Source organism: Nuphar pumila, chromosome 13, assembly GCF_984573655.1.
Source record: "Nuphar pumila chromosome 13, dmNupPumi1.hap1.1, whole genome shotgun sequence".
NCBI lineage: Eukaryota > Viridiplantae > Streptophyta > Magnoliopsida > Nymphaeales > Nymphaeaceae > Nuphar > Nuphar pumila.
In genome coordinates, this window is record NC_143261.1 from 3,671,317 (window position 1) to 3,683,927 (window position 12,611).

General features: G+C 36.5%; 1 protein-coding gene across 1 annotated transcript; it reads right to left on the reverse strand.

Annotated features, from left to right (window-relative positions):
- Positions 1-905: 905 nt before the first annotated feature.
- On the reverse strand, positions 906-7,903 carry LOC149817550 (acid phosphatase 1-like). The gene is made up of 3 exons (XM_089984797.1): positions 7,343-7,903; positions 6,170-6,379; positions 906-1,243 (listed from the first exon to the last, which is right to left on the reverse strand). The coding sequence occupies exons 1-3, from the start codon at positions 7,768-7,770 to the stop codon at positions 1,066-1,068; spliced, it is 816 nt and encodes a 271-aa protein (XP_089840923.1). The 5' UTR covers positions 7,771-7,903; the 3' UTR covers positions 906-1,065.
- Positions 7,904-12,611: the final 4,708 nt, after the last annotated feature.

Sequence of the window (12,611 nt, forward strand, 5' to 3'; positions counted from 1 at the left end):
ATCACTTGAATGTCTTTTTATGAAAAACATAATTTTTTAAGCCTTGAATATTTAAGAAAATCTTATACCGTTGATTTTTTAAATCTTATAAAAAGATACTGGTTGATGAGTCATTCTTTTCACCCTGAAATTTTGTGATGGGCTTGGCCTCATTGGCTGATTTGTCTAGTACAGATCAACAAGAGTTTTTGTCTAGGTAAAATTCCATTTAGAATTCCACCTTTTTCTCATATTCCAAAAGAAGTCCCATATTTTCTGAAGAGACATTTTAGGACCTAACTTTTTACTGATCTGTCAATTAGAGACCTCAGTCGGACTAACTCAAGTTAACCTTAAGTATGTACAATAACTGCCTATATTGTGATCAAAAGGCAAAAAATGATGGTTTTATATGAATTTTAACCATAAAATTAACTTGAGGGCTATATTTGACAGTTTAAACCAAAATTGGGGTCCTGAAATAACAGGCAGAAGGCAGATTTCTACATGGAAATTCACCTTTTATCTATTATCAACAATATAATCATGAAGGCCTTTTTATCATTCTTTTTGGTTTACTCTGTAGAGTACTGTAAGGGAAATCTTCTGGACATCCCTTTCCAACATGTCAATAAACCTATTATTAACCACAAACAACTTGATCAAGTAGATCACTGTTTTCCCCTCCAGTGTTGTACATTACAATATATTCAACACCATACATAACAGTTCACTAATATTATAAGAATTAGTATACATGGTACTATAGTGTGGCTACTGTAACAGCTAAACTGTGCATAAATTAGTCTTTGAATTTTGTAATCCAATCACGTGAATTACATTGTACCACTGCTCCCATCAGTTCTCATTTTCCACTGCTTGTCAGGTACACCGAAATTTGCAAAGCAGAGATAAAGTAGTTTCTGTAAGTCTGAAATATTTTTTTTTTTAAACCTTTCTAAGAAGTATTACGGTTTATATCCACAATGTGAATCCTTTTCCTTTACATGATAGAATGAAGATCACAAAGACTCATAAACAGAGAACAGGGATTTCCCACATAATTTTTGCAGGAACTGGGTGTTTTTAATCAATACAATACATGGGATTTGGCAGTTTGAATGAGCGATTGGCCATGGATAAACCAAGCAAGTCACTCCATTGATCACCAGAGTTTCCACGAATTCGAAATCCCTCTTCTGCAATCTGCACCCGTTTCTCTGACTTGTATGTTATTGCTGGCTTTCCACGATCACCCACTCCCCTGCAGGAAAGAGATAAACTTATTAGATGCAAGTTGCTATGCTAACACAAGTAAAGGCATCAAGATTGGGTTGCAAGGCTCGACGCTTTTGAATAGTTTTATAAAACTGGTCAGGATTTATAACAAAAAGGGAAAGCACAAAAATTACCAACACACGTGTTGTAATTGAACACAGATTCACAACTCAATTATTACCAATAGTTGAAAAAGAAACTCAATCCGTATATTCAGAAGGTTACAGACTTTCTTCAAACTAATAGTGAAGTCAATGATATATGCTAGAGTAATGAAAATTTTGTGCCAAGGTAAACAATCTTTCATTTAATGTATTGCAGTGACATAATATCATGGTTGAGAGGAAGTCCACGTCATACACCAATGAACACAAATTGTAGGATATTGTCTGAAACACGAGAGAATCCTTGGATAACTGAACAACAACAACTACGCCTTCATCCCAAAACAATTGGGGTCGGCGATATGAACCAAAAAAGAAAATCATTTTGGGTCTTCCACATGAATCCTTCTCCTCCAATCATTTCTATCCAATGCCATATCCTCGGTGAGGTTCAAAGCATTCATATCCTTTCCTATCACCTCCATCCATGTCTTCCTAGGCCTACCCCGACCTCTTTTAGCTAATATATTTTCCCATTTCTCCATCCTTCTAACTGGAGCATCATTAGGCCTTCGTCGAATATGTCCAAACCACCGTAAACGATTCTCTCTCATCTTATTTTCAATGGGTGCAACGCCTACCTTCTTACGTATCTCCTCGTTCCGAATATTATCTTTTATTGTATTCACACACATCCATCTCAGCATACGCATCTCAGCTACACTCATTTTTTGAATATGATGTCTCTTGGATAACTGAAATCTGAAAAAAATAACCTACAAACCCAGATCCTTCTTATCAAGAACGCCTGAGACAATCAATGGTTATCGGTCAGACAGGATCCGAAAGTTCAGGAATAACTTCTAGCAAGAATCATGTCATCAACATGTGGTAAAAAAATATTCTCCTACCCAAAATGGGGAGAAAAACATAGGATCTGAAAGTTCTAGTGACACCAAAGCTTCCAAGAAATCTGAATTTCTTGCACCCAGTTCATGAAGCTTATTTGAATCTATATCCTCCTACTCAAAATGGGGAGAAAAACATAGGATTTGAAAGTTCTAGTGACACTAAAGCTTCCAAGAAATCTGAATTTCTTGCACCCAGTTCATGAAGCTTATTTGAATCTATAGGGACGTTCAGTAGTTCCCTAAGCAATTGCATATACAATTATGCCTCCAAATCCCATTTAAGAAAGCACTCTAATTATCAAGCCAATGTAGCCACTAACGAGTATTGCTGCCACATAAATGGCTCTTATGACAGTTTCTCTGCTTTGAGTCATGACCTGAGACCTACAGTCCAGTGTCCTAAACTGCGGGTCTCCAGCAAAATGAGTACAATGTGCATCCATGACACAATCCGCAACCTAGATCCACAACTAGGGTTAAGACAAGCACAAAGCCCAGCAGGCCTAGATGTAAACTCAGACTAGGTGTCCCTGACTTGGCATTTATCTGGCACAAGCCCAAGCTTAGCTGGAAATGAAGCTAAATATGCAACTAACTATGTTCCGTGGACACTTCACTTGGCATGCGTATCTCATGTAGACATGACACGACATGAGGACACACCAAGACACTTCATAAACAGTCAAACTAGTGTCAGACACAATGAACATTGTGTCATTGACTTTATTTATTTCCTTTTAAGATCTTGATTACTTAGTTTGTATTCACCATTTCAACATATTTTTATTATTTGATGTTTTTAATTAGTGATTTATAATTGTTGTTCAAGAGCTTGCACTTGAGATGATATTCACATTTTATTTGCTTAAGGTTAAGAATTATATATATGTATGTGTGTGTCTACAGTCATGTCCCAGTATCCTATTTTCTGGGAACTGCTGTGTCGTACCAGGCTTATCCGCATCATGTAGACAACTAAAGAGATGTCAAATTTTTAATATTAACCTATCAACACCAAGCCTGGTTGCAGGAAAGTAACATAGGACCAGAAAGGTTACTCATGTTGGGGGGTTGGGAACAGACTGAGAGAGAGGGAGAGGGTGAGGCACAATCTCTCATCAGTCAGTCCACATTCTTATCTTCCCATAATCAAAAAGATCTTGCAAAAACCCAGAAGCAATGCTCATGAATCACGGTTCAGATAATCAATGGAAATAGTAGTACGAGCAAACCACAAGACCAGAACTCCAAAGCTAAAATTTTGGAGATCATGTGCAGGGCCATGTACTCCAGTAAAATGAATGTGTTTGAGAAATCTTTCTTGATGATGTTAATAATACAATAATCCAGAAATAATTACTCGATCACCAAAATACTTAAGATTAACATAGATAGCATGTAAATCGACACAAAATGGCATATTTCACTTTAGGATAAACTAGAGATCACCAACAAGAGATATGAAGGAAAAGGAAAATATATAGAATCACGTGTCTCGAAGTAGGAGTGACAAGTTGCAATGATTTGATCTGGTGCTACGTTACCGCGACACAGCACTTAGGGTGTCGTACCCGTGTCGACACGTGTTGACACAGGTACTGGTACCTGGACACGGCATTTGCCGTGTCCTATATTATATTATATATTATATTTTCAATATATAATATATATTTTAGATATTATATATATATATATATATATTCAGTATATATTTTAGATATATAATATATATTTTTCAGTATATATTTAGCCGTGTCCCCGTACCCATATTTTTTGGAATTGTCGTGTCGTACCCTCCGTACCTGCACCCGTTCCCAGGTGACATAGGTCTGGTGGGTCCTCCTATTCTATAGTTATGACTGGAGATCTGTATGAAACATGCTTCTTGTTCAAATGGAGAATGCTTGGTTGTCAAAGAGTTGAGAGGGAGAGGGAGAGAGAGGCACAAAGTAATCTCTCATCAGTCAGTCCACATTCTTACCTTTCCATAATAAAAAAGATCTTGCAAAAGCCCAAAAGCAATCCTCATGAATCTTCAGATAATCAATGGAAATAGTAGTACGAGCAAACCACAAGACCAGGACTCCAAAGCTAAAATTTTGGAGAGCATGTGCTGGACCATGTACTCCAGTAAAATGAATGTGTTTGAGAAATCTTTCTTGATGATGTTAATACAATAATCCAGCAATAATTACTCGATCACCAAAATACTTAAGATTAACATAGATAACATGTAAATTGACACAAAATGGCATATTTCACTTTAGGATAAACTAGAGATCACCAACAAGAGATATGAAGGAAAAGGAAAATCTATAGAATCACGTGTCTGGAAGTAGGAGTGACAAGTTGCAATGATTTGGTATGGTGCTATCTGCTACGTTACCGCAACACGGCACTTAGGGTGTCGTACCCGTGTCAACACGTGTTGACAAAGGTACTGGTACCTGGACACGGCATTTTCCATGTCCTATATTATAGTATATTATAGTATATTATATATTATATTTTCAATATATAATAAATATTTTAGATATTATATATATATATATAATTTTTTTCAGTATATATTTTAGATGTATAATATATATTTTTCAGTATATATTTAGCCATGTGCCCATACCCGTAATTTTTGGAATTGTCGTGTCGTACCCGCACCCATACCCAGGTGACATAGGTCTGGTGGGTCCTCCTATTCTATAGCTATGACTGGAGATCTGCATGAAACATGCTTCTTGTTCAAATGGAGAATGCTTGGTTGTCAAAGAGTTGAGAGAGAGGGAGAGGGAGAGAGAGGCACAAAGTAATCTCTCATCAGTCAATCCACATTCTTATCTTCCCATAATAAAAAAGATCTTGCAAAAGCCCAGAAGCAATCCTCATGAATCTTCAGATAATCAAATGGAAATAGTAGTACGAGCAAACCACAAGACCAGGACTCCAAAGCTAAAATTTTGGAGAGCATGTGCAGGACCATGTACTCCAGTAAAATGAATGTGTTTGAGAATTCTTTCTTGATGATGTTAATACAATAATCCAGCAATAATTACTCGATCACCAAAATACTTAAGATTAACATAGATAGCATGTAAATCGACACAAAATGGCATATTTCACTTTAAAATAAACTAGAGATCACCAACAAGAGATATGAAGGAAAAGGAAAATCTATAGAATCACGTGTCTGAAAGTCGGAGTGACAAGTTGCAATGATTTGGCCTGGTTCTATGTTACAGCGACACGGCACTTAGGGTGTCGAACCCGTGTCAAAACGTGTCGACGCAGGAAATGGTACCTGGACACGGCATTTTCCCTGTCCTATATTATATTATATTATATATTTTCAATATATAATATATATTTTAGATATATAATATATATTTTCAGTATATATATTAGATATATAATATATTATGTATATATATAATATATATATTTTTCAGTATATCTTTAGCCGTGTCCCCGTACCCATATTTTTTGGAATTGCCATGTCGTACCCACACCCACACCCAGGTGACATAGGTCTGGTGGGTCCTCCTATTCTATAGTTATGACTGGAGATCTGCATGAAACATGCTTCTTGTTCAAATGGAGAATGCTTGGTTGTCAAAGAGTTGAGAGATTGTTTAGCACTATCACCTAAGGATATCTCAAGCCAAAGCTTGACAACCGGGAAAGAAAATCCAATGTTGTTGCATAGTGGCAATCATGTTCACCACAAAGTTCACATTGATTGGTGCAACAACCATGGCCAAGCAGGTTGTGGTGCCAAATGTAATGTGTATGACAACGTTTTCCTCTGGCAAGGTCATGTTCATCCTATCGAATTGGAACGCAACCGAAAAAGAGAAACTCCTCAACTCAAAAAGGCATATGGCTTCCACGAAAGATGTTTACCTCAATATTAAACGATGCCATCCTTCAAAACCCGATCTTCTCAAATTGTCCTCTGTAACACCTCTGTGCTCTTCACTCCTTCCTGTCAACAGAAATACCTTGAATCCTAGACCCAGGATCTCTTTGTACAACTTCAAACTGGACTTCATGGCCGGTGCACTACTTAATTCCACCCATTTGTCAAACTTGCACCCATCAAAAACCTCTAACCTAAAATTCATAAGATAGTGAAAAGAGCACTTAAATCAATTAGTAGTCCATTACCAAAGGGAAAAGGAAAAAGAAAGAGAAAACTCTATATATTCCTGACTAATCCTGTCACAAACATTAATTAAGCATTCCAATTTCATACTAATGTTAAGTAGAACACGATAACACAACAAAATAAATTTGAGAAAATGGAAACTATTAGAGAAATCGATCACAACTACTAACCTTATAACCTCTCCACCTCAACAGAAGAAAACATGGAGTTTACTGACAATTGACTGCCAACAAAAACTTCATCTAGGATTCATGCTCAATGAGGCATTATAAACAATTTATGCGGATAAATTTCCACATGGTTAACATAAAGCAATGCAGTCCATTCATCAATATCTCGTAAAGTTCTCATCTTGAAAGTCTACAGAACTTCAATTGGTAAATCTTAAATATGCAGGATTTTAGGCCTTTGTGGTGAACTTCCAGTAGATGAACCAATAAATAGCAGGAAGAACAACCAATTTTCTGTAAGCAAAATATCCATCTTAGAAGAACCCCTCAACCTAGAATCCAACCAAAACTTTAACAAACAAGAGAACGAGAAACCGCTGCATGGTGTACTTCAACAGACCCATTTATTACAACCAACAAACCCAACTCAGAAACACCAAGCAAACAAACATTTCAGAAAACCCCCCTCTAAATAAGGGAAAGAGAAATCGCCGCATGGTAAAATTCTAATCAACAGGCCCATTTCACTACTATCATCAACCCCAACTCAGAGACACACCATGTAACCCAAACTAAATATGAATGAGAAAAGAAATTGACAATACGTAATTTACTTTCAATGAACAAATCCTTCTCACCATAACCAAAAGATGCTCTACCAAGAACCGCCAAATTTTGTACCGAAACCGGTTTAAAGAGAAAAACAACATGGCGAAGTTGGCAAAAAAAAAAGCTCACCCAAATCCATGATCAACATAATAAGGAAGATTCGATAGAAGCGTTTCATCGATGTCGAAAATCCAAATATCGTTTCCATCTCCCACCAATTCGACACTTCTGGCGTAAATTCCGGCCTCCTTGGCGACCATCTCCAAATCATAGCCGTACCCCCTCTTCATCATATAATCCTTCACATAATCCGCGCACTCCTCAGGGATCGTCTTCCACGATCGGATGTTGTTCGTCTCGACACCGAACCTCCAACCCTGGCAATGCATTCTGAGGTCGTCTTCCCCACTCCCATGCTCCACATCCCCCACTCTGATCAGGAAATCCTGGGGATTCTCAACGATCAAGGGCCTCGGTAGGTATGAGGAATCTGGCTTAGTGAGGGAGGCAACAAAAGAGAAGAGGCCGAGGAAGACGAGAAGCTTCAGAGGATTCATGGTGGATGGGATGGGGGGAAATGGGGTTTTAGGGAAAGAATGCGCGGATTTTAGTAGGTGAGTGGTCGGGAATCGTGAAGAAACCAAGATGGGAGGTTGAGAGATGATGGGGAAAGAGGTTCTTAGAGAGAGAATCCGCAGATTTTAGCAGGTGGGTAGTCGGCAATCGTGAAGAAACGAATGTGAGAGGTTGACAAAAAACTTCATGAACGTGTATTCTTTGACATTCTCTGTGTATTTCCCTCTCCCCCACGTTGAGAGAGAGAGAGAGAGCTCTTTGTTGGGGGAGTAACCAGCCGTTGGGGAGAAGGAAACTGACAAACAGGGTTTTTTATTTTTTATTTTATTTTATTAGTATTTTTTTATGAGTCATTCAACCCTCAAAGTCAAGCCGCCCACTATAATGATCCCACGTAGGTAACCACACCGATGGAAAGTTGATTGGGCAAAGGTGCGTATTATTGCATACGTGGCGAAATTCTACTGGGTACTGGAGAGGTCAACACCATTTTTTTATAATTTTTTGACCTTTTGGGGCTTTTGGAGAGTTCGCTTTGAACGCGGACAAGAGAACGACACGACCGCCAGTTGCTTTTGACACACAAGCCATGTGGCTGCCGCGTTAAAGTCGAGGCCTTTATATTTTCAGAAAAACAGCTGGCTTGACCTCTATATTCACCAGCACAAAACTGAATGTTTGGTGGGAATGTCAATGAATCAGATCCGATATCCAACCAAATTTCTCACTTGGTAACCCAAATTCATCTCTGATTATAACTGGATGCAATGTAGTCTTGATTTTTTGCCACCGAATCGGATGAGTTTTTATCAACCCACTACGGTGGTGGCTACTTCAAAGAAATGCATTGGCAAAATTAGGGGTGTCAACGGGTCAGGTTTGGTTTGGACTCGGGTAAAATCAGACCCAGACCTGATTTGAGATGCCGGTACCCGGTTCAGAATTGGGTCCAATAGGACCCACCATAAGAGAAACCATACCCGGATCCTATAAAGATTAGATGAAGCATACCCGGTAAACTAATTTTTTTTTATCCTTTTTACATTGAAAAATAGTGGATCTTTGTCGAAACTCGGATTGTCTTAGGATCTGGTATGAAATTTTACAAACCATACCCGGTTTCATATATTAATCGGACCCTTCGGGTCCGACCCAAATTCTAATCAGATCGTTTTATTGATCATCAAACTTAACCCTATAGGGTTTGATACGGGTCGGGTCTGGGTCAAACCCAACCCATTGTGACACCCCTAGGTAAAATGAGAAAGAAAGTGAGTCGTCATCGTATTTGTATTTACACCATACTCACATAAATCTCTCTGAAAAATATTTTTTTTTGGACAATGAAAGCTTGACACAAGACCCGGCTTATCACATGGGATACCACTTGGGTGGTTCGAGAGGGCTTAGTTGCTCCATGTTTTATGTTTTATCGTTCTTTGTATTTGTTTCGAGAAACAATCAAAATCCAAATTTTTTATTGACTATTTCTTGATGAGATGTATGGATCAATACATTGAAAATATTGAGAAATAATCACCAATATTTTTCAAAATGTCATTGACAAGCCAACTTGTGACCAGTGGCGGAGCCAGGGGTGGGCAGTCGCCCACCCCAGAATTTGAAACCGAAAAAAAAATACTGTGCCTCCAGCGATATTTCGTAAAGAAACAAAGAATCTGATTTTAACTCTTGTATGCTAATGCCTACCGCTATGTGTGTTTTAATTTGTCTGGTTGTGTGACAAACAGAAAATAAGTGTATGTTTACTTTTAATCCAGCAATCTGTTCTGGATATTATCGTTCGTGGTGTGTTGTCATTTAGATGCAGTTTGTTTTAGGTGGCGAGCACTCGCCCAGGACAGCAATCAGCAAGTGGTGCTAACACGTTTATGTCTTCCTGTGGCAGCGGTATTACATACACCCTAAGCTTTCACCTAATCTGGACCGGCGTCTGTCACTCCCCGAGTTCGAATCTGCATTCAACCGGGTTCTGGATTGTGTGTTTTAAGCTTTAGAAGCTGCTTTCGGAAAGCAGCGTAATGTTCTGGTTCCTTGCTGCTTATTTGAGCTGAATGTATGCAAGACTGATCTCAAATGATTTGAGTATATTATGATAAATATTGCTGATTTTTTTTACATTGATAACCAATTGATTTCAATATAATTCAAAGGCTTATTTAAGTTTTATCTCTTCACGAAGGACTGTGCCTCCAACGAATTTTTTTTGGCTCCGCCATTGATCCGAATAAATGGATCGTCCTTCAAGACCATAGCATTGTCCGCGAGACCTGAGGTCTGCCCACCCAACGAAAAACTCCTGGCTCCGCCACTGCTTGTGACTCGGTCTAGTTATCTCCTATCATCCACTAATCAAGTTAAAAATAAATGGTGTAACTTGGTTTAAACTAAAATAGGCTGAGTTAGATAAGTCTCAATAGATTTTCAAAAAAATTGTTTTACTCATAAAAATCTCAACAATTATATAAAATGTAAAAAATAGAAACAATAGCTAGCACTATTTTATTCTTCTTCTTTTTTAATGAAAAAACAGTTTTATTGTTGACGGGAAAAGGTAAATACAAAAGAAAGTAAATAACATATTGTCGAGAGGCCATCTTGCCATGTAGAAAAATACTCAAATTACAGCAGAATATGATAATAGTGCCCAAATTCCTGTAAGTTTTTTTTTTTATGTACTAACCCAACTACCTGAAAAAAAGACACAGCTAGGAGAAAGCGCTTGAATGAAGTGGTCAATGTGATCGACAAATATCGCGAGATTTATGAAAAACTCACGAGAAATTGCCTGAAAGTTTAAAATGGCGATTTCTCGTGAGAAAGAGCTTGAATGAAGTGGTATCAGCCTTCAATGGCAGCCAGGGTTGCATTGGCTTTTTTTTTACCTATAACTATAAGTTGGTTTTGAGCGGTTGTGGTAGGAAGAAAGCAGACAACTTTGATATATAAGAAAATCACTTATAAACGTGTCATTACTAGTAGTTGAGATTCTATAATTAGGATTGTCTCTTCAATTTAAGTATAAACTATTAAATCTGAAAATGAAGGGGATGATAGAACAGCCCTTTAATTATGGATAATTCACTTTATAACACTCATTTGAACAATGTTGAGATTGACTTGCACTTAAAACTGCATGAGATATGTCAGAACAAGTAATGGACAAATATGTAAGAGAATCAATCAACTGATGATAAGGCATTGATTTTTCTAATGGAATTTCATATTATGTTCTTATCTTAGCATTGATCATTTTTGGAATGTTCCCTTTTCTTGTTCTTAATTCTTGATCAAGAAATAATAAAATAAATCCATATCGAACATGCATGGAGAGAGAGAGAGAGAGAGAGAGAGAGAGAGAGAGAGAGAGAGAGAGAGAGAAAAAAAGGCCCATCTTGTATCCCTTGCACCACAAAACGGCTTAGGCAACTCAAGTCCCTCGAAATAAAAATAAATGGGTTTTAAAAAAAAGGGGTTTTGCTGAGTTGTTTTAAACACGTTTTATTAAAAAAATGTGAATAAAATGCGAGATTTTAATTTTAAGCACACTTTTCAAAATATCTTGTTTAAAATGTTAAAATGGCAGAAATTATTTTTCCGAGTATTTTTTGGATGAGAAATTGAAAATCTCGCTGTGGTTTTCACTATTATTTTTACATGAGACTCGGCACAATCAAGATTCTCGTCATTTTTTTTGGTTAATAATGAGTTTTATTGAATTTATAACTTTTTAATAAGTTTAGGCATTATTTTGTAGTACACCCAATCAAAAAATCCTTTTTCAATGACTTTGCTTATTTGGTTGCATGCATTTCCAATTTTTTTTAGATAGATTTAGTTTCTAATTAATTTTTCTGCATGTGGTACATGTATTTGCCTTTTAGCATGCCTTATTGAGATTACTTCTTTTTCTGCATGTGGTTCATGTGTTTTTTTGTTTTACTTTTAAATTAAGTCTAATAAACTCTTGCTTTGGAATAAGTTTTAGGCCATCCCTTACACCCAATTAAGAGTGCCTTATTTATTTGCTTGTTTAAAGCCAGCCACTCCATTTGCCAATCACAGGACTCAACTTATGAAATTGTTTCTTTATTATCATATTTATTGCTTATAAATATAAGTTGTTTTTTATTTTATGTTTTTCTATAAGTGAAAGCAGCCAAAAGTTTGAAATTGCATGCATGCTCTCTCTCTCTCTCTCACTCTATATATATATATATATATATATATATATATATATATATATATATATATATATATATATATATATATATTGTGTGTGGTCTGACTCTTTTTGTGCCTACCGCATGCTTATTGAGCTTGGATAGGGGTTTTCATGTTGTTTTTCAAAAATCTGACCCTACATATGTGTTCTTCATGATCTCTTTGCTATAAAATTCACACTTAGATTATGTTTTTTTGAGAAAAAATGTTTTTTAAGCATTGAATATTTTTTAAAATTGTGGACCATTGGTTTTTTAATCTTATAAAAACCTAAGTTGGTGTTGGAATCGTACTATCTAAAAGTTGATTCCTACAAAATCAATCATGTAGATCACATATGTATGGTCAGATTTTAGAAAAAATAGAAACAATCTTTTCAAAGCTAGGTAGGTACGCAGAATATACATTTCAAATAAATATACTTCTTAAAAATGTTTGTTATATGTATAAATTATTTATTTATTATTTAATTTTAATAAATTAAATTATAAATAATGACTTGTCTGAGCCACCAAGTCAAGCATGGTCAATATATATCACCATTTTTTGTGATATTGAATATGACCAGATATCTTAT